This window comes from Ambystoma mexicanum, chromosome 6p (assembly GCF_040938575.1).
Source record: "Ambystoma mexicanum isolate Mex_15411 chromosome 6p, UKY_AmexF1_1, whole genome shotgun sequence".
Classification (NCBI taxonomy): domain Eukaryota; kingdom Metazoa; phylum Chordata; class Amphibia; order Caudata; family Ambystomatidae; genus Ambystoma; species Ambystoma mexicanum.
The window spans coordinates 759,993,283-760,018,655 of record NC_090935.1 but is presented as its reverse complement, the minus strand read 5'-3'; the positions used below and the strand labels follow the sequence as shown (position 1 = coordinate 760,018,655).

Genomic DNA, 25,373 nt, shown 5'->3' with positions numbered 1-25,373 from the left:
TCTAGAATTGCGACCGAGGTATGTTCAATACTCCCAACAAGGAATGTTTGAGGAAATCTCATGCAGCTATTTTACTAAGCTACGTATGCCTGGCCTTCTGCGCTTTGTTCTTTGTTGAAGGTGATATCTTGCCAGTCTTGGGATACACGGGAGCATGGAAAGGTATTCCTAGAGAGAAGAGACTCTGTAGGATGTGTGGAGAAAGTGTGGAAACATCCTAACACAATGCTCAGATTTGCAACCCTTGTATGATAAAGGAAATGCTAAATTCCGGAATACTGACGAAGTCCAATTCTGGAGTACGCTTTATGTGGCGGAATCACTCATAGTGGTATCTGGTGCTTATTGTGTATGGCAGATGTTTAAAGATAGACTGACAGTATGCATTGATTTTTAATGGAATTCTTTTTATGACGTAATGTGAAATGATGAATTTATATTTATTTAAACTGTATACGGAGCAAACCTTTTAGATGTGTAGTCTTATACAAATTTTGTAAGGTTTTTAGTGTGAGAGGTTGTTTTACCAAATGCACTTAAATACATTTTTTAAAAAGAGTACTCCTGCGGTCCACCCAAGGTAAAAGGGTAGAAGAGCTGTTCTGCCTGAGAAGCCTGAAAAGAGGTTGAGGAAACTGAGTAACTCGGGGAGAAGAAGGTGAGTACCCCTACATCCAGAAAGGTGAAAGTACTGACCCGCCTGGGAAGAGGCTAAGGCAGGGGTGCACAACTGATTTTGACAGAGGGCCGAAAGTACCTTACATGATGGCTGTTGTGGGCCGAAAAGTAAATGTGGGCGTGGCGTGGCGGAAGGCTTTTTCAATCCCCAATTTTTATTAAACACATGGAAAAAGAATACGTTTTTGAGGTGTAACGATTTTTATTTGCATTTCACACTTACATTTTGTACTACACATTTTCCATTGTTATCATTTATTTCTATTTAGCTACTGCATATTGTCTGTTTAATTAAATGATATATATTTTATTGACCCTTGATTGGACATTCCGTTATTTTGGTCTGCTATACTTTGCTGTTTGGGATGCCTAAGAGGAGTATGGCCTTTGTTGAGTCAGGTTTCCACAAAAAGTGTACCTGTTTTAGCTTTATTATTGGGTTCACTCTGGAGTGCGACACTATGCCCCATGGCCCCCACGGCCTAACCAAACACTATGCCCCATAGCCCCCACCCCTCAACCAAACACTATGCCCCATGGCCCATTACATCCACTCCTCAAGCAAACACTATGCCCCATGGCCCTCAACCCCCAACCAAACACTATGCCCCAAGACACCCACCCCTCAAGCAAACACTATGCCCCAAGACACCCACCCCTCAAGCAAACACTATGCCCCATGGCCACCAACCCCCAACCGAACACTATGCCCCATGACACCCACCCCTCATGCAAACACTATGCCCCAAGACACCCACCTCTCATGCAAACACTGTGCCCCAAGACACCCACCCCTCAAGCAACCACTATGCCCCAAGGCCCCCACCCCTCAACCAAACACTATGCCCCATGGCTCATGACACCCACCCCTCATGCAAACACTATGCCCCAAGACACCCACCCTTCATGCAAACACTATGCCCCAAGACACCCACCCCTCAAGCAAACACTATGCCCCATGGCCGCCAACCAAACACTATGCCCCATGACACCCACCCCTCATGCAAACACTATGCCCCAAGACACCCACCCCTCATGCAAACACTATGCCCCAAGACACCCACCCCTCAAGCAACCACTATGCCCCAAAGCCCCCACCCCCCAACCAAACACTATGCCCCATGCCACCAAGCATGCACTGTGCATACATACTCATACAGACCCGAAACCCCACCCCCAACTCAGCACACAAACTCACAAGCATACACCAATACACTATGCACCCATACAGACCCAAACTCCCACCCCCAACTCAGCACTCAAACTCACAAGCATACACCAATACACTATGCAACCATACAGACCCGAACCCCCACCCCCCAACTTGGCACACAAACCCACAAGCATACACCAATACACTATGCACCCATACAGACCCGAACTCTCACCCCCCCAACTCAGCACACAAACCCACAAGCATACACCAATACACTATGCACCCATACAGACCCGATCCCCCACCCCCAACTCAGCACACAAACTCAGAAGCATACACTATGCACCCATACAGACCTGAACCCCCATCCCCAACTCGGCACACAAACTCACAAGCATACACCATGCACCCATACAGACCCCCACCCCCAACTCACCATACAAACTCACAAGCATACACCATGCATCCATACCAACCTGAACCCTCCACTCCCCAATCAAATTCACAAGCATGCACCCATACAGACGCGGGCCCCCCACCCCCGCATCTCAACATACACTGAACGTGCACACAACAACAACAAACATTCAGGCAGACCCGACACACATCCCACCCCCGCATGTCACCACACAATGCACTTGCACACAAAAACAAACATTCAGGCAGACCCGAGACACACCCCACACCTGCATCTCAACACTATGCACTTGCACACAAACACATTCAGGCAGACCCGACACACACCCTACACCCGCATCTCAACATACAAGCAGCACAAAGATCAGACACACACACACACACACACAAACAAACATCCCCCCTCCCAAAAAAAAATCTGTACTTACCGGATGACGTGCTGGAAGGCAGGCTAGCTGGAACGCTGGTGAGGTCCCGGTACTACGGCTGGCGTGGGCGGGGCAAGGCTGTAGTGCTGGCCCTCCATTGGTGCAGCACACGTGCACTATGTGGCTCGTAGGAACTACGTGGTTCGTGTGCCCTGTGCCAATGAGGTCCAGTGTTTTGTCCGGCCGGAAGCCAACAAAGACTTTTCCTAATGGAGGGCGGCCGATCCTGCTTGCGGGCCGCCCTCCATTAGGAAAGTCTTTGTTGCTGGCGGGCCGGACAAAATGGCTTGGCGGGCTGCGACTGGCCCGCGGGCTGTATGTTGTGCACCCATGGGCTAAGGCAAAACCCTGCTAAAATAATGGTAGGACAAAAGCAGGACCCCCCCTGAGGAGAAGAGGGACAGAAACAAAGATCCCCTAAAGAGGTGAGGGCTAAAGAAGGAAACGGGAGTCACGCTGAGAGAGAGACAGAGAGAGAGAGAGAGAGAGAGAGGGAGAGGGATGAACCACTCGGACAGAGATAGAGAGCGAAAGCGCAGACCACTCGCCTAAGAGGCCCTGCGCCTAGAAGGCAACTAAAGGTTAAGCGTGTAAGGGGCCCTGTTGTTTGTCTATCCATAAGAGAAGACCTTTTTGTACTGTTGTACTTTTGTGATTTAGGGAAGGACTTTAAGTTAGATATTCTATTCTTCATACTTTTCACCAAAGGGATGGACTTGGCGTTTATTTTCTTCATTAAACCATTTGATCTGGCTATTCTGACAACTCACTTTCACAGGCCATTTGATTCAGGAAAACATTATTTTCAATGAAAAGGGTTAGTTGTGACAGGCGAGTTTAATTTTGGAGTTTTAGTACTTTGGGGCACCTCTTTACTTAGTAGGTGAAGTGCACCTTAAGGTTGCAGTATTCATACTGGGCTGTGCGTCTAAATCACTTATGTTTGAGCACTTTTCTTTACTTCTCAAACCCTGGTTTGTCTTACACTGGAGTAATAAAGAATCTTTCTTGGAAAAGACATATTCTGAGACCCTTCAGTTCATCATGTAGTCACAGACACTTAATTTTTTACGATATTACAGTGTTTGTTTAAGGATGTATTTCCCAACACGACTAGAAATGCTTATTGTTTTTCTCTGAATACCATTATGTCTGCCTGGTGCCAAAAATATTGCTCTATACATAAGGTCGCCACCCGAGGACTGCATTAACTGCCTACCCTTTCGGATGGAGTTAAAGCGATGTCATTTTTCCATCTGAAAGAAATTTGCACTGTTTTTTGTTGTTGTTGTTCATTTCGTTCTTGGACCACCATCTGATTAATGTGACGGGGCTTTGAAACCAAATACATTGTGCCATCTGAGCATAATATTTTCAGGGAGTCCAATTAAAGGTAACAAAACTTTGTGATTTTAAAAGTGACCTAGCATGCTGTCCGTCCTTTCTTTGATATAATAAACGAATAGAGGAAATTCGATCTCCATATTAAATTACTATTGCAGAGATCTGATTGTAATATTTTAATGCAACATTACTTGGTATGTAACCTGTCCACTTAATAACACACATTAAAGAAACAAGATGTAGATGTTTTGGCTGCAAGGACAAATGGGTGTAAAGTGCTACTGGATATAGATGGAAGTCGAAAGAGTCTCTACCAGTTCAAATGCTCTGTTCTCGCACGTGAGTCTTCCAGAAAACTACAGGAACCAGCTTGGCACGTTGAGACCTATTTCCAAAGCTATGCTTTCTGAATGTGTACGTTATATCCGTTAGTCGTTGAAGCCAAATAATTTTTTAGTATATTCTGGCGAGAGCAAGGTCCACACTATTACTTGTATAGCTATCTTCCATATTAAAGAGAATGAATGCACACATTTAAATTAAATAATGGCTGCAGAGTGTCATGTATTCTTTCCCACAGATGATCCAGCGAGAGTCCGATGTTAGGAGCAAAGTCGCTGCTGTGGCGCTCACAGATTCCGTTCACAACGTGTGGCATCAGGAGGCTGGTAAAGCTATAAGGGAATGGATGCGAGAGGTAAGCTCGGTTGAAGCTGCTCCCACCTCACTCTGTTTTCATCCCGAGAATCTGCGTCATTTGCTTTTTGTACACCGCAGTGAATACTTCATTGACTGTATTTGGACAGCTAGGCGTAAATAGTAGGGTCACTAGACTTATCAGATCTTTGCCCGTTGAAATAAGTAAAACAATTACAATCAAACGTGTTATGCCTTGCACCATTGTATTGGTTTGCGATTTTTTGAGATACATTGCCACTTCTTTTTTACTGTACTTTTTGGTAAAGTGCAATTCTGAAATAATGTCACGCTGCATGGCTCCTAGATTGCATTGTTCTGCATATCACCATCCACCAGTCACGCAGAGCAGCATCAGTGGCTTTCTCCGGTTTGAGATGCCCGCAGAGGGTGTTAGTTAACCAGCATTAAGTAATCCTATACTATATGCAATAATTGCAACACATGTTTTTGATGGTCCTGTTATCTTCGACTCGGATCATAGCGATGCAGTCATTTACGTATAGTATTTCAAAAAAAGGTAGCAGGCGCGCCTCTCCAGAAAGAACATGGCATGATAACCTGTTCTGAGATGAGTTTGCAGCACACACTGTACCTTTCAAAGATGGGAAATATCCATTTGCATATCAGTCTTTGGCCCGCCCACATGGGCAGTCCAGCACCGAAATGCTATGGCAGTTCCCTTATGAAGAAGAGTACCAACAGCAACCCCATACACGTGTTTCAGCCTTGTTGGGCCTCATCAGTGAGGTGGAGCTGTGCCTCTCTGAGCACAGTGAATAGGGAGTCCACGTCTGGTTGCCCCCAGGTAACTCAGGGTGACCGTAACTTGGGGTTGACCGAGGCGGAGAACAGAATCTGTGAGGGGGAAGATAAGGTGTCGGTCTTGCAGCTAGAGATCTCCCTACTACAGCAAACTGTAAAGAAAATTGCAGCTAAAAACAACAATCTGGAAGGGAGATCCTGGCTTAATGATGTGTGCATCCTCAGTGTGCCGGAGACCACTCCCATCGAAAATATGGAACAATTTGTCCAAAAGCTGTTAATGGAGGCCTTGGCACATCCCTCCCTGGCGACTAGACCCCCTCCTGGGGCTCCCGAACGTCCTACTATTGCCCGAATCTGAATTACCGTGATAGAGATGTTCTACTCAAGGAGGCCAGAGAGAAAGGTGAGCTACCTGGGGGCTCCACGACAGTCAAGACTATTTCCAGACTTCAGCCCGCAAGTGCAGGAGCAAAGGAGGACTTTTTAATCCATGAAAAACATCCTGCATTGAAAAGACGTGTGTTATGTGATGTTATATCTAGCTAGACTTCGAGTGATAACATGGGCAAAACGACATTTTTGAAATCATCCGAGGCTGCAGAGCGATTTGCATTGGAGCTACCTGACACCTGCGGCTCCCTGGCCCCTACACCCTAGCGTCAGCTTGTTGGTCACAGGAGACGACCTGTTATTCAGATACCCCGCTGCATACCCGACAGGGGTTTTCATACTTTCATATAGGATTATGTTCTTTTCAGGAAAGTTGAAACAGCATTGATGTGAGCCTGCAGCACCTGCAACCTATCGGCCACCAGCGGCGCCCCGTTGCTGCAGTCACAGCGGGTGTTGTAGGTTTTGTTATTGGGTTGACATGTGGGTGGGGGACAGTGCTGGTATGTTTTGGTTTGTGGTGTGGGTGGGCAGTGTGGTAATGAGAAGTTTGGGGAGGTTGTGTCGCATTACAAACACAAAAGATGTATGATGCGATGGGATCGGCTAATCACGAGTCACAGTATCGACATCAGTAAGAAATTGTCCTCATTTTAAGTATCACCCTGATGAATATACAGGGATTCACCAGCAAGGAAAAGGTGCGGTTGATTGCTAACCATGCTAGGAATCGCCATGTCAATATTCTGTCTCTACAAGAAACAAACCTACCTCGAGATAGCAATCCTCCCAACAGGGTGGGGTGCGCACGGATATGCGTCGTCCTTTACATCCCATGCACATAGGGTGGCCACCTACATATATCGCTCCTTGGAATTCAAAGTGCATGACCGTATTGGAGATACTGAAGGTTGTTTTCTATTGTTGGCTGGAAATCTCCTGGGACTGCAGGTTCTTATTGTTAATATGTATGTCTGTAATACAGATTGCCCTGAGTTCTTTCAGCAATATGCTACTCATCTGCATAGATTTTCAGATTATGAAACCATATGAGGGAGAGATTTTAACATTGCAATGTCCCTTGATATGGATAGAGCTTCATCAGCTCAATCCTCCCTTCAGGGAATACTCCTTTTATTCTGGTATGTACTGCAGTGCCTCCATAACAGACTACGTGATGGTCTTCTCGGAATTGGTACATAATATTGAGAAGGCCAATATTCTGCCCCGGACACTCTCTGACCATTCTCCTATTTGGGTTTCCCTGTCATGCCCTTCTCGCCCTCCCAGGCAACTGTGTTGGCGATTTAGAACCTGTGCATTGCAAGATGTTTGTTCCGGGAGGATATTGCACAAGACATAAGTACATTTTTCCAAGTCAACGCTGGATCTGTGCCAGATAATGGGGTGGTGTGGGAGACCTTTTAGGTGTTCATTAGGGGATGCTGCATATTACGGAAGGGGGGGTGTCCTGAGGGCAATATGTGACTCAATGTCCACTCTCGAAACGGGAAATTAAAGATCTAGGGAGACAGCAAGGGTCCAATGATTCCACTAAAATTTGAGATAAACTTAAGGGCAAGAGGGCAGATATGTGTATACCTATGGAAAGGGAGCAGAAGTTCCTTGGAGACCCTATTGCTTCAGTGTCATATGCTGAGGGGGATCGACTTAACCGTACGTTAGCATGGGCTATTAAATGCGAACACCATCTAGATTGCATTACTGAGATTGAGGACTCGACAGGGACAACAACTCGAGATCCGAGAAGGATAAATGATATCTTTCGGAATTATTATAACCAGTTATATGCCTCTCAAACCCAAAAACCAAAGCGTTTTGGGACGCTGTCTCACAATATTTAGACCAAGTGGGGTTAGACCTTGATATTGGAGTTAGACTAAATGAGTAACCCTCAGAGGAAGAAATTCGTACAGCAATCCTTTCTCTCCCTAGGGGCAAAGTCCCAGGCCTAGATGGCATTACGGTGGAGCTATATAAAGAATATATTGACCTTATCACTCCACATCTTTGTAATATGTATGAATATTCTTATGCCGCTGGAGTTCTTTCTGAATCTACCAGAACCGCTCTAGTAACAGTTTTGTTGAAACCTGCAAAATATCCCAGTAAATGATCCTTGTATTGTCTCCTATCTTTAATTAACACAGACAAAAAGATCCTGGCTAAGATTCTAGCCGACCACCTTCTCCCATATATGCCGGCTTTGGCCCTTCCTGACCAGGCCGGATTCATTGCAGGTAGATCTACACAGAAAAACCTCAGACGTTCATTTATGCTCATGCGTAGTGTGAACCCTGAAATTCCCATAGCTGTGGCCACTCTAGATGCAGAGAATGCCTTTGATTCAGTATAATGACCCTTTCTTTTTGAGGTTCTTCAGCGCTCCGGGCTGGGATTGGTATACTTGCAGGGGATCTGACTACTTTATCCAGCACCAAGGGCAACCGTGTACGCCAACCGTATAAGATCGGACTATATCAACCCAACATTAGGTACAAGACAAGGGTGTCCATTATCACCTATCCTCTTTGCTCTTGCCATAGAGCCGTTAGCCTGCTACCTCAGGGAAAGATGCACTGAAATGTCTCCATAGTTTCTTTAAATGCAGAAGATATGTTGGTGTATATTAAACACGCATGCGACAATCTGCGTCCACTCGACAGGCAATTGCACACTTTGGTGACCTCTCAGGATTAAAGATAAACTGGTCAAAATCAGAGTTGATGCCTTTGACACCTGAGGTGCAGCAAAATGATATAGGGGAAGACTTCAGATGGTTCCCACAAGGAATACGATACTTGGGAGTCCATGTTGCTATACGCTGAGAACTATTTGAAAGTGCTTGTGAACTTGGAACATAGCCAAAATAGCATATAACACTTTGATTGTGCCCTATGAGAAAGGAGGTCTGGAATACTTGGACATGTATCAATACTTCCTCGCTGCCCGGGACTCAATATTCAGTTTGATGGTGGTCTCCCACCCCCGAATTTCCACATAGCTCCTTATGTCAGTCTAGAAAAATGGATACCTCTACTGTGTGACCGCAAACGTATGTTGATGGCCGTGGGCCAACCATCTCATGCACGATATGACAGAATATAGGTTTTCGAGTTTTCCAATGAACGGCCATTTTGATGTAACAAGAATCACCATTTTGTTTTTTAACCATTGCTCATTGCTTTCTGTTCTTATTGCTTCGCAGTACATTTTCCGCTTACACTGCTCGACTGTAAAACATTGTTGTCTGCACGTAAAAGGACAAGGCCGGAGGGCCGCGAGGATAACAAGAGTTTGTTGAAACACAACGTAGGCAGCCCCAGGAAGAATGCCCGGCTCCCTCCTGAATGTAGCCTTGAAGCAGAGCTGCGGGGCATTTAATCATTTCGCAGCTGCCAGCCAGTCTCGTTATATGGTAAAATATGTTAGAATAAAGCAGCTAAAGGCTTGAATTATGCTCTTCTTATGGCCACCCTTTGCTGAGCCCTGTTAAAGCGCGTCAGCTCCCAGGACACGAATAGCGCCTCATAGATAGCAAGGTCTGGAATGCAACTCTCCCCCCGTATGTAGCTCGCTTCCAAGAACAGAAGCGCTGTGTTCTGTTCAACAACTGAAAGATGCCTCCGCACTCACAAATTGCAAATTGTTACTACAATAGATGTTTGAAGGTGTCCTAGTTGTCGAAATGTCTATCATCACACCAAGTTCAAAGAAACCCAATAAAGGGGGGGGTGTTAAACATGTCATGGCTGATTGTTTTATATGCATTTTGTATATATGTAACTGATGTACGTAATTCACTCTCTTGCGTCCCTCGAGGTCTAGGGATACATGTCGCGGGGCGTGAGACCGAGTTGGCCAACTGAGACTTTTGCTTTGCAATAAACTCTAGCTTTGGGAATACAAACTTGTGTCTGGCGTATCTATCGTGTGTGGTGACTCACCTTGTTTCCATAGACGTTAGGGACCCCTAGGGTCCCCTTTCAAGATGGCGCCCGAACAGGGACACTCCCCTACTTGTTCCATCGCATGACGTTGTAATTGAGTACGGCGGAGAACGGCGAGGACGGGACGATCGAGCCGGGATCAAGAAGTGTTTGGGGTGCCTTGTAGAAGTGATGACAGACTCCTTTGCAGATCTGCACAAATCTGATCCCTGATCGACGTGCCTGGCTAGAGAACAAGGAGGCGAGGGTCCCGAAACGAGGCGGAAGCCAAGAAACGCAGACACAACATCATTTGGTGCATCAGTATACAGACGACTTGATCTATCAGGTGAGTCATTCCCCGATTCAAAGTAATCCTGATATTGGTTGAGAGTTGACTTTGCAAAATCAAACGCCCTAGGTAAGGTTGATTAACCAGGGGGAAGGTTGAAACATGCCTGGGGTATTGTCCACCCTAGCCGGGTTTTTCCGCTGTGGTAGACAATCTTTGGAAGATGGCCAAATTGTACCACCTGGGGGAATGCCGGCGTATGAGATGTATGTGAAGTATGGAGTGGGTGCGATAATATTCTGTGAGACTTGGCATAGGCAAACCAGAAAGCACCAAGACCATCAGTGGCCGATTAATGGTAGTTTTGAGATAGCGAGAATAGATAACTTGGAAAGGGTGTTGATAAGAAAGAAAGCGCGTCCTGCAGCATTTGAGACTTAAAGACTGGAGAAGGGAAGCAATGCTCCGATTTAGAAGTAGAGCGAAGCATGCGCGCAGGCATAAATAGAAAGGTGAAGTAGCGGAAGAGAAAGAAGAGGAGGAGTGGACTGAGAGTCTAAGAAGGGCAGGTAGGCGTGACCAGTTGAATATAGAAAAAATATACCCACAACGAGAATTACACATAGCAGATGAATTGATAGAAAACATATTGACCCATACAAAACAAGGCCCAAGATCAGAAGTGAGGCCAGACACGTCAGTAGCTATTGCCCAAACCCTGCCCGTAGCCCAAGCTCTCCCTCCGGTAGCTCAAGCCCTCCCACAGCCACAGACCGCGCACGTAACACTTCCTATTAGCCAACCAGGCCCACAACAGACGCTCCCTGTTCCCATTGTCCCACCCATACCTCCCGCCTTAGACACAGACTCGGTACCGTCCGTTCCTCCTGGGGTTGAAGTTGAAACCACTGGGGCAAGAGGCGGGACTGAACAACGGGGATGCACGAGGGTAACTTGCAGCGCAATCAGCAAAGAAAGGAAGGTGGAATTGCAGCAACAGGCAGAGATGTATATAGACGGGAATGATGGGACGGCAGCATTGGCCTCGATGTATGACTTCCGAAGAAGCAACGAAAGACAGGTAGTGTTGGAATGCATGGGTGAATATTTAGTGGAGAAATGGAAACAGTTAATTGGGAAATTACCACCGCAGCGATTGTTAGATTTGAATGCATTAGCATGCTGTGGGGAGAGGGATGAAGAAGTGAGAGAACATGTATATGGACCTTTTGAACTTAAAAATGAATTAGATAATGATTATGCAGACATTTTTACTACACCTGGGTACAGGAGTAGGGCTATCTAGGTACATTGGAAGGGGGAAAAGGGGGCACATAATAAACGGCAGCAGTTACCATCACCGGGGCAGAAGGAGATGGTGGACGAATTATCGTTGCTAAAACAGATGGGGGCAGTCTTGAAAGAATGCCTATTGAAAACACAGGTACTACTGCAGCAAGTAGTAGGATACAATAGAGGGAGAGGGAATGCACAAGGAAGGAGTAATTCGAATATGCATGGGGGTACAGTGGGACCAAATCAGTGTGCGTATTGTAAGGAGGAAGGACACTGGCGAGCGCAATGTCTGCATCTGCAGAATAGAAATGGGGCTGGTCAGAGGAGACAGCATAGAGGACACCAAGGAGCGAATGGACCAAATAGGAATAGTATGCAGCAGCACCACAATAACGGAGGTAATCAAAACCAAGCCCAAACCCAAAATGCCCCTAATCAGAGCCAGGGACAGCAAAACCAACAGTATGGAAACCAAAGTGGGGGAAATAGAGGAAAGAGTGGTAATGTTTTCGATACACAGCCAAACACGTATTACAGTAACAGCAATGATTACACATCGGATGATGTGTTATTTCCCCAATAGGACAGCCCAGGACAGGGGTCGGAACCAGTGTCTATTCCTGTGAATCGGAGAGGACCCTACATAGAAATGAGAGTCGGGAATGAGGAGCACCGCTTTCTTGTAGATACAGGAGCGCAGAAGTGTTCAATAGACCACCACTTGGTTCCGGATATACCACTGCCAGGGCATAAGAATGTTTCCGTAGGGTTCAAAGGTACGCCAGTCATAAACGCAGTGTCCCAAACAGTCTCAGTTACTATAGGACCATTTCTCTCGAAGCTGGACTACTGTAACAGCCTCTATCTAAATCTTCCTGCCTCTACTCTCCGCCCTTTGCAACTCATCCAGAACAGAACTGTGAGACTTGTCATTGGCCTCAAGCCCATGGACCGTATCTCTCCAGGACTGAAATCACTACACTGGCTCCCAGTGGCTGCGAGGATCAAGTTCAAAACCCTCTCCATTGTCCACAAGGCCTTCTGGGGCCTTGGCCCAAAATTCCTTCAGCTCCCTCTTCCTAAATATCTTCCTTCTCGAGCTCTTCGCTCATCCGCCTCCAACTCCCTCATGGTCAGCCGCTTTTCCAAACAACGAGTTGGTGGCAGATCTCTCTCCGCTGCAGGGGCCTCCCTCTGGAACAGCCTTCCTGCCCCCCTGAAACTTGAGGAGAACCATCTCCGGTTCCAGAAGCACCTCAAAACCTTCCTCTTCGCCTCCGCTTTCTCTCCCCCTCTCCCCTGCTAAAGTTACTAAACTGCGACGAATCTGCAACTGGGCCACTCACCTTCTCGGTCCTTGGCCCAGCCACTCTCCCCTGCACTGCCTCCCTGGCACCCCCTGCACTACGGAACTGTGTCTGTATCCCTACAGCCCTTCCTTCCCAGCACTTATCTGCACTTACTCGCACTGCCACTAGCTGGCCCTTGTTACTTTCCTGTATGCTATTACCCTGTACTGCACTTTCCCCTCTCCCTTTCCCCTTGCACTTCTCCCTTTCCCCTCCTCCCTTGCTCTTGCGCGATCTGAATGACATCTGACCTAGTAAGATCGTTGTATGTCTCCCCTTGTTCCCCCCCTGCCTCTCCGCGCCTTGAAACACTTGTGTATAGGCGCGTTATAAATACCACATATCATATATCATTTACTGAACATTGTCCTTTCCTTTTAACAGAAAATTGTGGGGAGAACTTGTTGGGATTAAATTTGTTGAAAAAATTAGGTTCCGTTATACATTGCACGGCAGACGGGGTGTTCTTAACGATTTGGCCACACGATGCCCCTGTGTCAGAATTCATGTCCGAAACTTTACCAGGAGAACTAAGTAAAGTGCCAATCTGTATATGCACAATGCATGACAACGATGTAGTATGCTTGAAAATAGAGCCAATAAAGATCATTTTGAAAGAAGTTGTTACCCTACCTCGAATTCCCCAATATAGAATTTCAGCTAAAGGTGAGAAAGGATTGAAGAGTATTGTTACAGATTTGGTGAAATTAGGGGTAATTGAAGAAATTACAGGCAGTACATGTAACAGCCCGATTTTTCCAGTTTATAAAAAAGGAGGCAATGAAGTACCATACCGTTTTATAATTTATTTATGCGCATTAAACAAGGTAGTAGATCCACAATTTCCTTTAGTGCGCGATGTCACTACAATATTGACAATGATACCTGTTTCAGCAGAATATTTTAGTGTAGTGAATTTGAAAAACGCATTCTTCAGCATTCCACTGGACAAGGACAGCAGATATTTGTTCACGTTCACATTAGGAGGACGATCATTTACATTCACGCGGATTCCGCAAGGTTACACGGAAAGTCCGAGTATTTACAGTAGAGCATTAAAAGAGCAGCTAGACATGCTAGAATTACCAGTGGGTTGTGTACTCTTGCAATACATAGACGATCTATTGTTAGCTGCAGACACAGAGGAGATTTGTAAAGAAAGCACTGTATTACTACTGTCACACCTAGCGGCACATGGCCATAAAGCTAGTTTGAAGAAATTTCAATATAATCGAAAGGAGGTGGCCTATTTAGGCTACCTACTTTCGAAAGAAGGGAGAAGGCTAACGCCAGAACGCATAGAAAGTATTTCTTGTATGCCTATTCCAAAGAGACAAAAATGAGTCAGAGCAATAATAGGCATGACTTCATATTGCCGACAATGGATTGGTAATTTTGCGTTAATTGTGAAACCGATGGTGAATTTGACTAAAAAAGATGCGGTTATGCCGATACAGTGGGATGAGGAATGTCAGAAAGCATTTGATCAATTGAAAACTGCATTATGCTCGGCTCCAGTTTTGGGCACGCCCAATTATGAGAAAGTTTTTAGACTGTGTGTGAATGTGAAGGATGTGCATTGGCGGTTTTGACACAGGAACAAGGTGGAAGAAATTGGGCATGCGGCTATTTTTCTTCTGCGCTGGACCCTGTAGCGCGTGCACTACCACGATGTTTGCGATCTGTCGCGGCGGCTGCTGCGCCAGTGAAACAAACGGAAGGGATGGTATTGGGACACACTTTAATTCTGATGGTGCCACATGCCATCGCCATTCTATTAAATAGGACACAGACGCAACACCTCACATCTGCTAGACTGACAAGATATGAGATTATCTTGTTCGCGCCCCATATCCAAATTATGAGGTGTATCGCTTTGAATCCTGCAGAATTAATGCCACTACCCATAAACGAAATTGGGGAGAATGAATCACCTCCCGCCCCCACGATTGCTTAATGGTCACTGAGGAAGAAACCAAGGGGAGGGTTGATTTAAGTGATACCCCACAGAAAGAGCCAGATGGAGAGTTATTTTGTGACGGCTCATGTTTTAAATTACCAGATGGCGCGAAAACTGCCGCATATGCTATCACTACCCTAGAGAGCGTTGTAGAAAGCAAAAGAATCCCCTACAATTCGACACAAGCCGCAGAGATAATAGGATTAACCAGAGCCTGCGACATTTCTGAAAATTTGAATGTGAATATATATACTGATAGCCAGTATGCTTTTGGGGTGGTTCATAACTTTGGTTGACTCTGGGCTGAGAGAGGGTTTTTGACATCACATGGCGCCATAATTCAACATGGCCCTTTGATTGTACGATTGCTGTCTGCACTCACGCTTCCAAAGCGCCTAACAATAGTGAAATGCGAGGCACACAAAAGGTAACATGCAAAGTCGGAGAGGGGAACGCGTTTGCAGACAGAATTGCGAAACAAACTGCCACTGATTTAAATACCAAAATGATGACGGTTCAGACTGAGGAAGTACCCTGTATGATAGAAAATGGAGTTGCCACTGTCAAAGAAATGCAGGCCGAAGCCACGGACGATGAAATACAAGGGTGGGCCGAGGGCTCTGCTGAGTTATATCTGGAAGGTTGTTGGGTGGACAAGGGAACTAGAAACTGGATGTTGCCAAATTCCTATGTGACTGCAATGATCACAATGGCCCACAGCCCTACCCACATCTGTGCGAAAAATAATAATACAGCACCTATCTACAGTATGGCAGAAGGTAAACATAAAAAAGAATGCAGAGAGGTTGGTGCAGAACTGTATCACGTGTTTGCAACACAATGTAGGAAAGGGAACAGTGACTCCAATAGGCAGTTTTGGCCCGCACTCTATGCCATTTGAGGTGATCCATTTTGATTTCATAGAGATGGAGAGATGCCAAACTAAAAGTACGTCTTAGTGGTGATCTGTGCATTCAGTAAGTGGGTGGAGGCATATCCCTTGAAGGACTGCACAGCAATGAGCACGGCAAAAGTAATGCTTAAGGAATACTTTTCCAGATTTGGCTTGCCCCGTGTCTTATGGCCCGATAATGGACCACATTTTGTGGGTGCAGTGGTGTTACAGATATGTGCGGGTCTTCAGATTGATAAGAGATTCCATAGTTCAAGGCATCCGAGTTCAGCCGGTCTTGTGGAGAGGCACAACGGGATTCTCAAATAAAAAATCAGTAAGATATGCGCAGGGAGCAAGTTGAGTTGGGTGGATGCATTACCGATAGCACTATTATGCATGCGTACGTCTGTACAGGCTAAAACTGGGCTCTCCCCGTACGAGATCGTAATTGGGAGGCCGGCAAATGTATGGTGCGCACCACAGCCAAAACGACTTAGTGAGGTAGAGCATCATGTGCTTAGTACTTATTGTGGCCTTCTGATGCAGAAATTGCATTTGGTTCATCAGCAGGTGCAGGAGGCATTACCAGTGAGACACACTGATCCGGGGCACGCGCTGGAGCCAGGAGACTGGGTACTGCTAAAGAATTTTGAAAGAAAGTCATCGTTAGCACCCAGGTGGCGCGGGCCCTATCAAGTACTCTTGGCAACGCAGACGGCAATACGGGTGGATGGACGGAAGTCGTGGATCCATGCCACCCATGCCAAACAGATTCCAACTTTACTGAAAGACTTGCCTGACCCAGATGACCGGAAAGAGACAGCGGTCCCAGAAACGGAAGAAACTGTAGCCAGTAGGCAGCCAACAAATCTGCCAAAACGAGAAGTGAAACTCGAAACAAAGCCTGAGATGATTACCAAAAAGGGGGGAGTGCCCCAACGTTGCCCAGCAGAATTGACATCACTGTTGGCCGACACGAAATCTGCCTTGCAAATACCAGCAGAAACAAACCGTGTACCCCTTTGGCGCCGACCAGCACTTGCCAGCACGCCAAAGACCGAATCTGCATCACTGACGCGGCGCACACCAGCACCTGCAGTAGCGCCACAGGCTGACTTTGAGCCTGAATCTGGAAGTGCACCGGCACTGTTCACGGATCACACGATACCAGGAGTGAGGCGATACAATTTGCGGCCTCGAAAGACAAAGTGATCCACAGTTCTTTTTGGTGTTTATGTCAACCTCTGGTTCTGCTCATGGACAGAGAAGGAACTAGAGGTCTAGAGGAGAGAAGCGTGAGAATTGTGCAAGTCGGACAATTCAAGACTTGCGGCTCCTCAGTGCGATCATAAAAAGTACATGTGTCAGGAACCAGAGCGGACAAGCTGGGCGCATATGGTACTAAGGCAATAAGATAACTGATCAAAGGTCCTCTGAGCAGTATGAGAAAGGACAAGTGATCTTGCCTAAAAACAAACAAATCCAGGCTATAAAGGACTGGCAGAACTGAACTGTGACAATTCCGTTGAATTTATTGACATCAGAGCAAGCGCGACTGAGAGAGATATCCACGACGAACTGTAATAAGGAAGAAGGACGATGAGAAACATGTTGGGACCGGCTCCAGCCTCCTCCTGCACCACTGCTGAGAATGAGCCAATTATAAAGACTGTAAGCTTACGAAAAACGCATGGTAAAATGAATTGTATGCTGGCACTGACAATAATTATGTGCTTTATGAGCGTGGTAGCACCAATAACGGCAGCCTTAATATTATGGTATGTGGAATCGATACACCCATTAGAAATGTTTTTACCAATAGTTAATATATCCACTACTGAAAGCCCGGTTCAGGTGATTACTTATACCCTGCCCCCAATGGAAGAAAGACACAGGGAAGGTTTCGGGAATAACACGTTGTTATTAATCATGAACATGACACATGCAATTCTGAAGAAAACAAATTGCTGGGTATGTGCCCATTTACCACAGCATGCTGGGAAAGCTATAGGGTGGTATGTACAGCCATTACCATTAAGTTCTGCATGTAGTGCATCTTTAGGTGCAATGTTGTATGGGAAATGGAATGAGAGTAGTACGGGTCAATTAGACAGAACCAACATGAATGAGTTTGAGGAAGTAATAATGAAACCTGTGGGTTGTTCCATATTCCATAAAGCACAAGTAATGGCCCCAGAGCCCACGAGGAAAGGTACGCGAAAGATAACACGACAAAATAGACGAGATATATTGTCCCCACCAGAAAAAACATCTGTAATGACGTTTCGTGTAAGAACAGAAGGGGACAAAGATGCAATTCCCCCATTTTACGCGGTGAATTATAGCCCAAGAACTGTCCCTTTTTGTCTAAAAAGGAAAGGCTCTTTTTTAGTTGGAACATATGCTGGTTGTATAAATACAGTTGTACTAAAATGTGAAATAGAACCAGCATACATAGGTGATCCAGTTTATTTTATATGTGGAGAGAAAGCATAACCTTGGTTGCCCAGAAACTGGGGAGGTACATGTTACCTAGGGCTACTGTACCCAGGAGTATTCCTCTTAGAAACAGCAGCCATGGCCAGATTATCCAGAACTAGAGTCAAAAGGACTGACAAAGGTGTTTTAATAGCAACTGATGTAGCAAAATCATTCATTCCAGGCTTAGGGCAGATAGTGAACTCCTATAATATAAGGCAACTGTCCAGAATAGTAAAGAATACCATAAACACAACGACAGATATACTATTTAACATGACTTTGGAAGAAAGAGGAATCAGGTTAATGACGCTGCAGAATAGAATGGCTCTCGATGTAATTCTCGTTGATCGTGGGGGAATTTGCAAAATAGTGGGATCAGCGTGTTGTGTTTATGTCGATGACTATTCCCCTACGATCTTTGAAGCAATAAAGAAAATGCATGTCCTAAGCTCCGAACTCCCTACTGAAGAAGGAAGCTGGGGAATAGGGTCTTGTTTTTGGGGAATACTGCGTTCTTGGGGATGGAAGTTGATTTCGATATTAGCAGTGGTGTTTGGAATATTCCTAACGTGCTGTTGTTGCATACATTGCCAACCAATAGTTTGCCCTGAGGTAACTGAGGGATGTACGGAGGGATGTATGCATATGATGACAAAGAAAAAACAACCTCATGGTCGAGCTGACCAAGACACAAATGAGATAAAAACAGTAAAATAGTTGATGGCAATAGATATTGATGAAGACGACGATGTTTACGATAGCATGCACAATTCAGACATAAGTACTTCAGACTCATCATCACTAGAGGAGGTTTCAATAAATAGATGAGACGCTTGGCATACGGCCAAAGGAGGGTTTGTCAGTCTGGAAAAATGGATACCTCTACTGTGTGACCGCAAACGTATGTTGATGGCCGTTGGCCAACCGTCTAAGTCACGATATGACAGAATATAGGTTTTCGAGTTTGCCAATGAACGGCCATTTTGATGTAACAAGAATCGCCATTTTGTTTTCTAACCATTGCTCATTTCTTTCTGTTCTTATTGCTTTGCAGTACATTTTCTGCTTACACTGCTCGACTGTAAAACATTGTTTTCTGCACGTAAAAGGACAAGGCCGCAGGGCCGCGAGGATAACAAGAGTTGGTTGAAACACAACGTAGGCAGCGCCAGGAAGAATGCCCGCCTCCCTCCCGAATGTAGCCTTGAAGCAGAGCTGCGGGGCATTTAATCATTTCGTAGCTGCCAGCCAGTCTCGTTATATGGTAGAATATGTTAGAATAAAGCAGCTAAATGCTTGAATTATGCTCTTCTTACGCCCCCCCCCCTTTGCTGAGCACCGTTAGAGCGTGTCGGCTCCCAGGACACGAATAGCACCTCATAGATAGAAAGGTCTGGAATGCAACTCTCCCCTCCGTATGTAGCTCGCTTCCAAGAACAGAAGCGGTGTGTTCTGTTCAACAACTGAAAGGTGCCTCCGCACTCGCAAATTGCAAATTGTTACTAGAATAGATGTTTGAAGGTGTCATAGTTGTCGAAAATGTCTATCATCACACCAAGTTCAAAGAAACCCAATAAAGGGGGGGGGGTGTTAAGCATGTCATAGCTGATTGTTTGATATGCATTTTGTATATATGTAACTGATGTACGTAATTGACTCTCTTGCGTCCCTCGAGGTCTAGAGATACACGTCGCGGGGCGTGAGACCGAGTTGGCCAACTGAGACTTTTGCTTTGCAATAAACCCTAGCTTTGGGAATACAACCTTGTGTCTGGCGTATCTATCGTGTGTGGTGACTTCCTTGTTTCCATAGACGTAAGGGACCCCTAGGGATCCCTTTAACTTAGAGAAAACAAAAATGTTTCCTGAGGATTATTATGAGAAGGTTTCATCAAGGTGGATCATACAGAGATCCAACCAGTTGAGATCACATGTAGAGCTTGAGCCCAGTTACGATAAATTATGTGTGAGGTTGTTTGCCACTCCCCTGAGGTTCCTATATACGCAATACGAGGGGTGGCAATCACTCATGAGAGAGCATTCCGGCAGCATTTTGAGAGACTGGGGATTTACACGCTCGGGGATCCCATAGTAGGCGGACAATTCATTACATGGCATGCCCTGAAAGACAGAGGGGTATTGAATGCAGCCACAATGTTGTTATACTATTGTTTGCGTGAAGTACTTAAATACAAATGGCTGAATTATCCACACGCACCCGCCACCTCCCCTCTGTTTCCATATATTACTATGCCATCATACTCCAGGAAATTGGTGTCCGACATCTATAAAAACATTATATCACAAAGGTCCTTTCAGTTTAATGGTTTTAAGGATATGTGGGAAACGGCATTGGGTAAGAGGTATTAGATTCACAGTGGAAAATAATTTGTATGTAAACAAGATATCCCTCTTTAAACAATCGTCTACGAGTGACGCATTTTAAATTTCTACATCAAGGATACTGCTCTCCAGCACGAGTAAATCAATTCTACCCAGACAGAACACCCTCATGTAATAGATGTGTCTGGGAGGGAGCGGATTTTAGGCATGTAGCATGGATTTACCCTTGAATATGACCATTCTAGTAGGCAATAGTAATTATATAGCCATTTGTACACCCATATTATTCCCCTCACCAAGTTGTTTTACTTATAACCCCGTAGGTATCTACAAGCAGAATTAACCACAGCACGTAGGAAGAAATAGCTCACTTGCCCTGACGATGGATCTTTAAGAGTCCGAAACGTGTCGGCATTGCTATAATCTAAAAGGAGCTATTTTGGATTCTTTTAAAAATGTAGTGGTTGTGGACCACTGTACTTGTGTGAATGTTGTAAACACAAGTCTTCACTCTATAAAAGTCATTATGATTTGATACATATTGAAACAAAATTGTGCTGTGTACAATGTGGTTCTAATTTTAGAACTTAATCCTTGTGTAACCTTTTTTTGTTCTGTACCATTATTTCTCTAATTCTGATGAGATAAAGATTCTTTTTTGCTTACAAAAATGGATGACATATTATTTTCCTTGAATTTTTTTGGTTTGCGAAGTCTATTATGGAATATGAATTGGTTGAATGACCTTTGTGCCTAAAGGCATGATAAACAATTGTGATTAAAAACATATGAAACCACTTACTGTACTGGTCCACTTGTAGGCTTAACTATAATGGGTGACCCATAATTAAGACCATTGAATCTGTTGGGGCTTTTATGTCCGCCAATGAGTGCATCACAGGGTTATCGTTTCGCAACAACCGGTTTTGTTTTGTATAACACCATGCGGTAGTGATCATGAGAGGTGGGTAGGGCCTCAGTTGAATGCTGCAGCATAAGTACGTGAAGGGGCCAGTTTACGGTCAACAGCTGCCGGTGTGAAGTGGTCACCCACAAGTTGAAAGAAAATTCAGAATGCCTGAATAACCCAAGATCACAGGTGGAATGAGATAGGGTGGTGGGGTCAGAAGCAAACTGAGGTTGGAGGGGGAAAGTCTGGGTGAATGTAGAGTCATAGTTATAAGAGAATCCGCAGAAAGCAACAGCAAGTAATGCAAGGAAGGGAGGGGGTAGATTTACTGCGGCTGGCCGCAAGTAGAGGGAAGGTAATCTGAAGCGCTTACCTGCTAGGCCAGTGTAAAAGCACTGGGCTGCAGAGGATGTACAGGTGCACGGTTGTTATAGTCCCACGCAGGCAGTTCAGCTTCGAAGTGCCTCCATATTACACATTTTCAGAAAGCCCAACCCTTTACCTATGAGAAAATGTTGAAAAAAATACATTGCCACACAAGAGGCCCAGGGTGCAGGGGCCTACTGGGAAATCTCCAGAGTTCCCTTTAGGTCAGTCCACCCCTGGTGGGGTTAATGGTCTAATTTGCAGTGACTGGCCATCACTTCAACTGAGTGTTTTACATTATCATTTACAACATCCATGAGTGTTTCTGTTTTGGGAAGATTAAGGCTGCCAGGTGCCTAAATCCACCTCTGGGTAGCATTGCATGCACCTGGATTGCAACGGGAGACCTGTGGGGTTTAATGGCAGCGCCAGCATCAAATGAACAGAAAGGCCATGTTAGGCCCCTAAATGTGCTGAAATACATTCTTCCTATGGAAAGGCACACAGGCAGAATGAAAAGCCAGCCTCCAAACTTTAACACACCAAGGTGCCTGATGAGTTCAAACTGTGTGAACTTCTGCAATGAAGCAAAAATGAAACTAGGCTGCAGAAGGGAATTATTAAGGCATGTTGTGAATGCAAGACTGAAAAGGCAGGATTTCATTCATCTGCCACATTAAAATAATGTGGGGTTCAAATAAAGAGAAATACACTTATTCAAAAGGACCTTGCTTGTGATTGATCAAGCAAAGAAAAAAAGGATTATTCTTCATGGAAAGCGAATATTTCTTTTATTCAAAGCACAGAAGGCTTGTGTCAGTGTTAAAACTCTTCCCCTGAAAGTTAAAGTGACCCCCCGACCTATCACATGCTCTGTTCAAGCACTGAATCTGAAAGACAATTGCTTTGAAGTGGCCTGAGAGGAGAGCTGCACTCATGCGAACCAGAGCCATTCATTGGTGTGCTGGATCAGTAGAGAAATTTCCTTTAAGTGGATGAACTTGTAAAATCCCCAAAATACGAGACATTGGGCCTCCTTACAAGTTTGGCGGTAGCCTTGCCGGTCAAACCTTGCACATTTTTCCGGCCCCTGGCAATGGGGAAATACAGGGCCATTACAACCCTGGCCGACCCTGTATTTCGCCATTGCCAGGGGCCAGAAATTTTTACTCCCCATTCCCATTGAGCCCGATAGGGGAGGCTGGTAGCAGGCACCCGTGAGCAGAACACATAGTTTGCCGGACTGGTAACTATGGTACCGGCAAGCTTACCGGTACCGTAGTTACCGGACCGGCAAACTTGTAGTGAGGTCCATTGTGTGTAACATTCCTGGGCTAATTGGGAGTGGCTTGCAATCAAGATTGTCACATGATGCCAGAGACCGATCTGGCCAGAGAGGTAAGATCTCTTCAGCATCCATTAGCCCGGCTTTTGACTTCACAATAATTATTGATCATTGCACCCTAGGCTTAAGTCAATAATGAAGAAACAGATGCCCAGAGCTCATGTCCTGAAGGCAAATGAAAACTGAAACATAGTATGCTGTTGATGGTCAGAATTAAATATTTGTAAATATGTGGCTATGGGTTTATATTTGAAGTTACATTTTTTCCATTAACCTTTGAATCATGATACTTGCAGAAAGGGGAAAGAAGAGATGAGTCCTAATAACCAAGGACCCTCTTGTCCCCTCTACACCTTGAAAACTGAAATACAGTCAATATTCATATATGTTAGAGAAATTATAAAGACAATTAAAAAAATAAACAGAATTTATGAAAAAAGGGGTTTTTGGAAATAGTAACAACAAAAATGTATTAATGCTCAACTCATTTTGGGCTTTCTCTTCATCAGGAGCAACGTTACATCATTAATCAATGTTTTCTCGAACAATTCAATCTTCCTCTTCTACAAGGTAAGTGAAAGTATATTTAGTGAATACATCACATTAGTGATAATCAACCAAAAGTATACTACAATTGAACTTATTTTTCAATCTCCCATGATAATAGTTAATTAGTCACCTGTATTATTGGAGAGTTAATGACTCATTTTCATTCTGTCCTTATTAGAACAGATCAATCAATCAGGTCTTCTCTATTCGTTGTGTCACATTTTAGTGTAGATGAACAAGTTTGATTTGGTCGACCACGAGTTGCTGTCATCTAGGCTACAATCTCTGGTGGGCTGTACCAATTTAACCACACAATGGTTGGTCTCCTTCCTGGGTCCACATAATGCTTGCGTTGCAATTCATGATGCCTCCTCTTGTCCCACTCTTCTTAAAAAGGGTGTCCCGCAGGCGTCTTCATGGTCTCCCACTCTCTTTAATATGTATATTCTTCATCTACTTTTGCCGCTTGATGACCTGGGTGTCCGGTACACTAATTATGCTGATGACACCCAGGTCATCCTCAAACTCTCAGGCATTTACGCTCAGGACTCTCAGGCTATTAATACCATCTATACGATCATTCATTCTTGGGATGATGGCGAATTCCATGGCCCTTAACATGGAAAAGACTGAGATTCTCATCACTGCCTCTAACCACACACTAAAAAACTCTCACCGGAATATGCATCTTTCTTGATCTCCAATGTTTCCATTCCTGTGGCTCAGAGTGTAAAAACGCACGGTGTCCCAATTGATTCCGAGCTCACCATGAGGCCTCATGTAGCTAAAATCTGTGCCTCCTGCGGTTGGATCAATAAGCAGCTGGGTTTTTTGTGTGAAAAACATGTCTATCCTAGCGTCAGCTTTAATCAACTCGAGGCGAGATTACTGTAATAGCCTCTTGGCATGCACTGCTCATTTCAATCTGGCTGCCCTACAGGTTACACAGAACTGTGTGGTCTGAGCAGTGCTGGACATTCCCAGATGGCACTCCATCACCGAAGCCAGACAAAAATTGCACTGGCTTCCGATTAAGCACTGTCTCTTTTAAGATCCTGACACTTACGTTTAAGTGTCTGACTTCTGCATCACCCAGCTATCTTTCTGAGCGCATTCAGCAATCAACAGGCTAAGCTCAGCCAACCCAGAATTCACCTAGCCAAATTTGGGAAGACAATGTTTGATGTTGTAGCGCCAGCCATAGGGAATAATGAATAATGTATTTGTGAAAGAACACTCTAGTGTTTGCCAGTAATTCGAGAGAGGTGGCTATTTTATTTAGGAAGAGTTTAAGATTCTCTGTGGATAGAGTAGATATTGATTCTGATGGTAGATTTGTGGTGGTTAAAATATTCGTGGAGAACAGCCATCTAATAATTATTAACATCTATGCCCCTAATATTGCACAATCTGACTTTTTTGGCAAATTGGAAGACATCTTGTCAAACATGAGAAGGCACAATATTAATAGGCGGGGACTTTAATTCCATCTTGAATAAAGAACTCTTGCGCTCTTATGCAGAGTAGACAGCCAGAAAGGGTCTCTTGCAATTTATGCAGTCTTGGCACTAACACGATAAATGGCACAAATTGAATCCAGATAAAAGACAGTATAGTTTTTTAGTTCGATTCCACATGGCACCTCATCCCAGATTGATTATTTTTTGGTTAGCAGAGAACTCTATAGTGCCAAAGGTTTCAAATATGGGGGATATTGTGATTTCCGATCACGCTTGCATGTTCCTGGTACTGGATCAATCC

The 25,373-nt window shown here is 44.9% G+C and overlaps 1 protein-coding gene across 4 annotated transcripts in view; it reads left to right on the top strand.

Annotated features, from left to right (window-relative positions):
• ARB2A (ARB2 cotranscriptional regulator A) overlaps window positions 1-25,373 on the top strand; it is a 2,893,216-nt gene that overhangs the window by 2,117,145 nt on the left and 750,698 nt on the right. For all 4 annotated transcript variants that reach the window (XM_069627631.1, XM_069627632.1, XM_069627634.1 and 1 more), the window contains one exon: window positions 4,604-4,720. In XM_069627631.1, coding sequence (XP_069483732.1) covers window positions 4,604-4,720 — 117 coding nt within the window. The remainder of the gene's footprint in view (window positions 1-4,603; window positions 4,721-25,373) is intronic.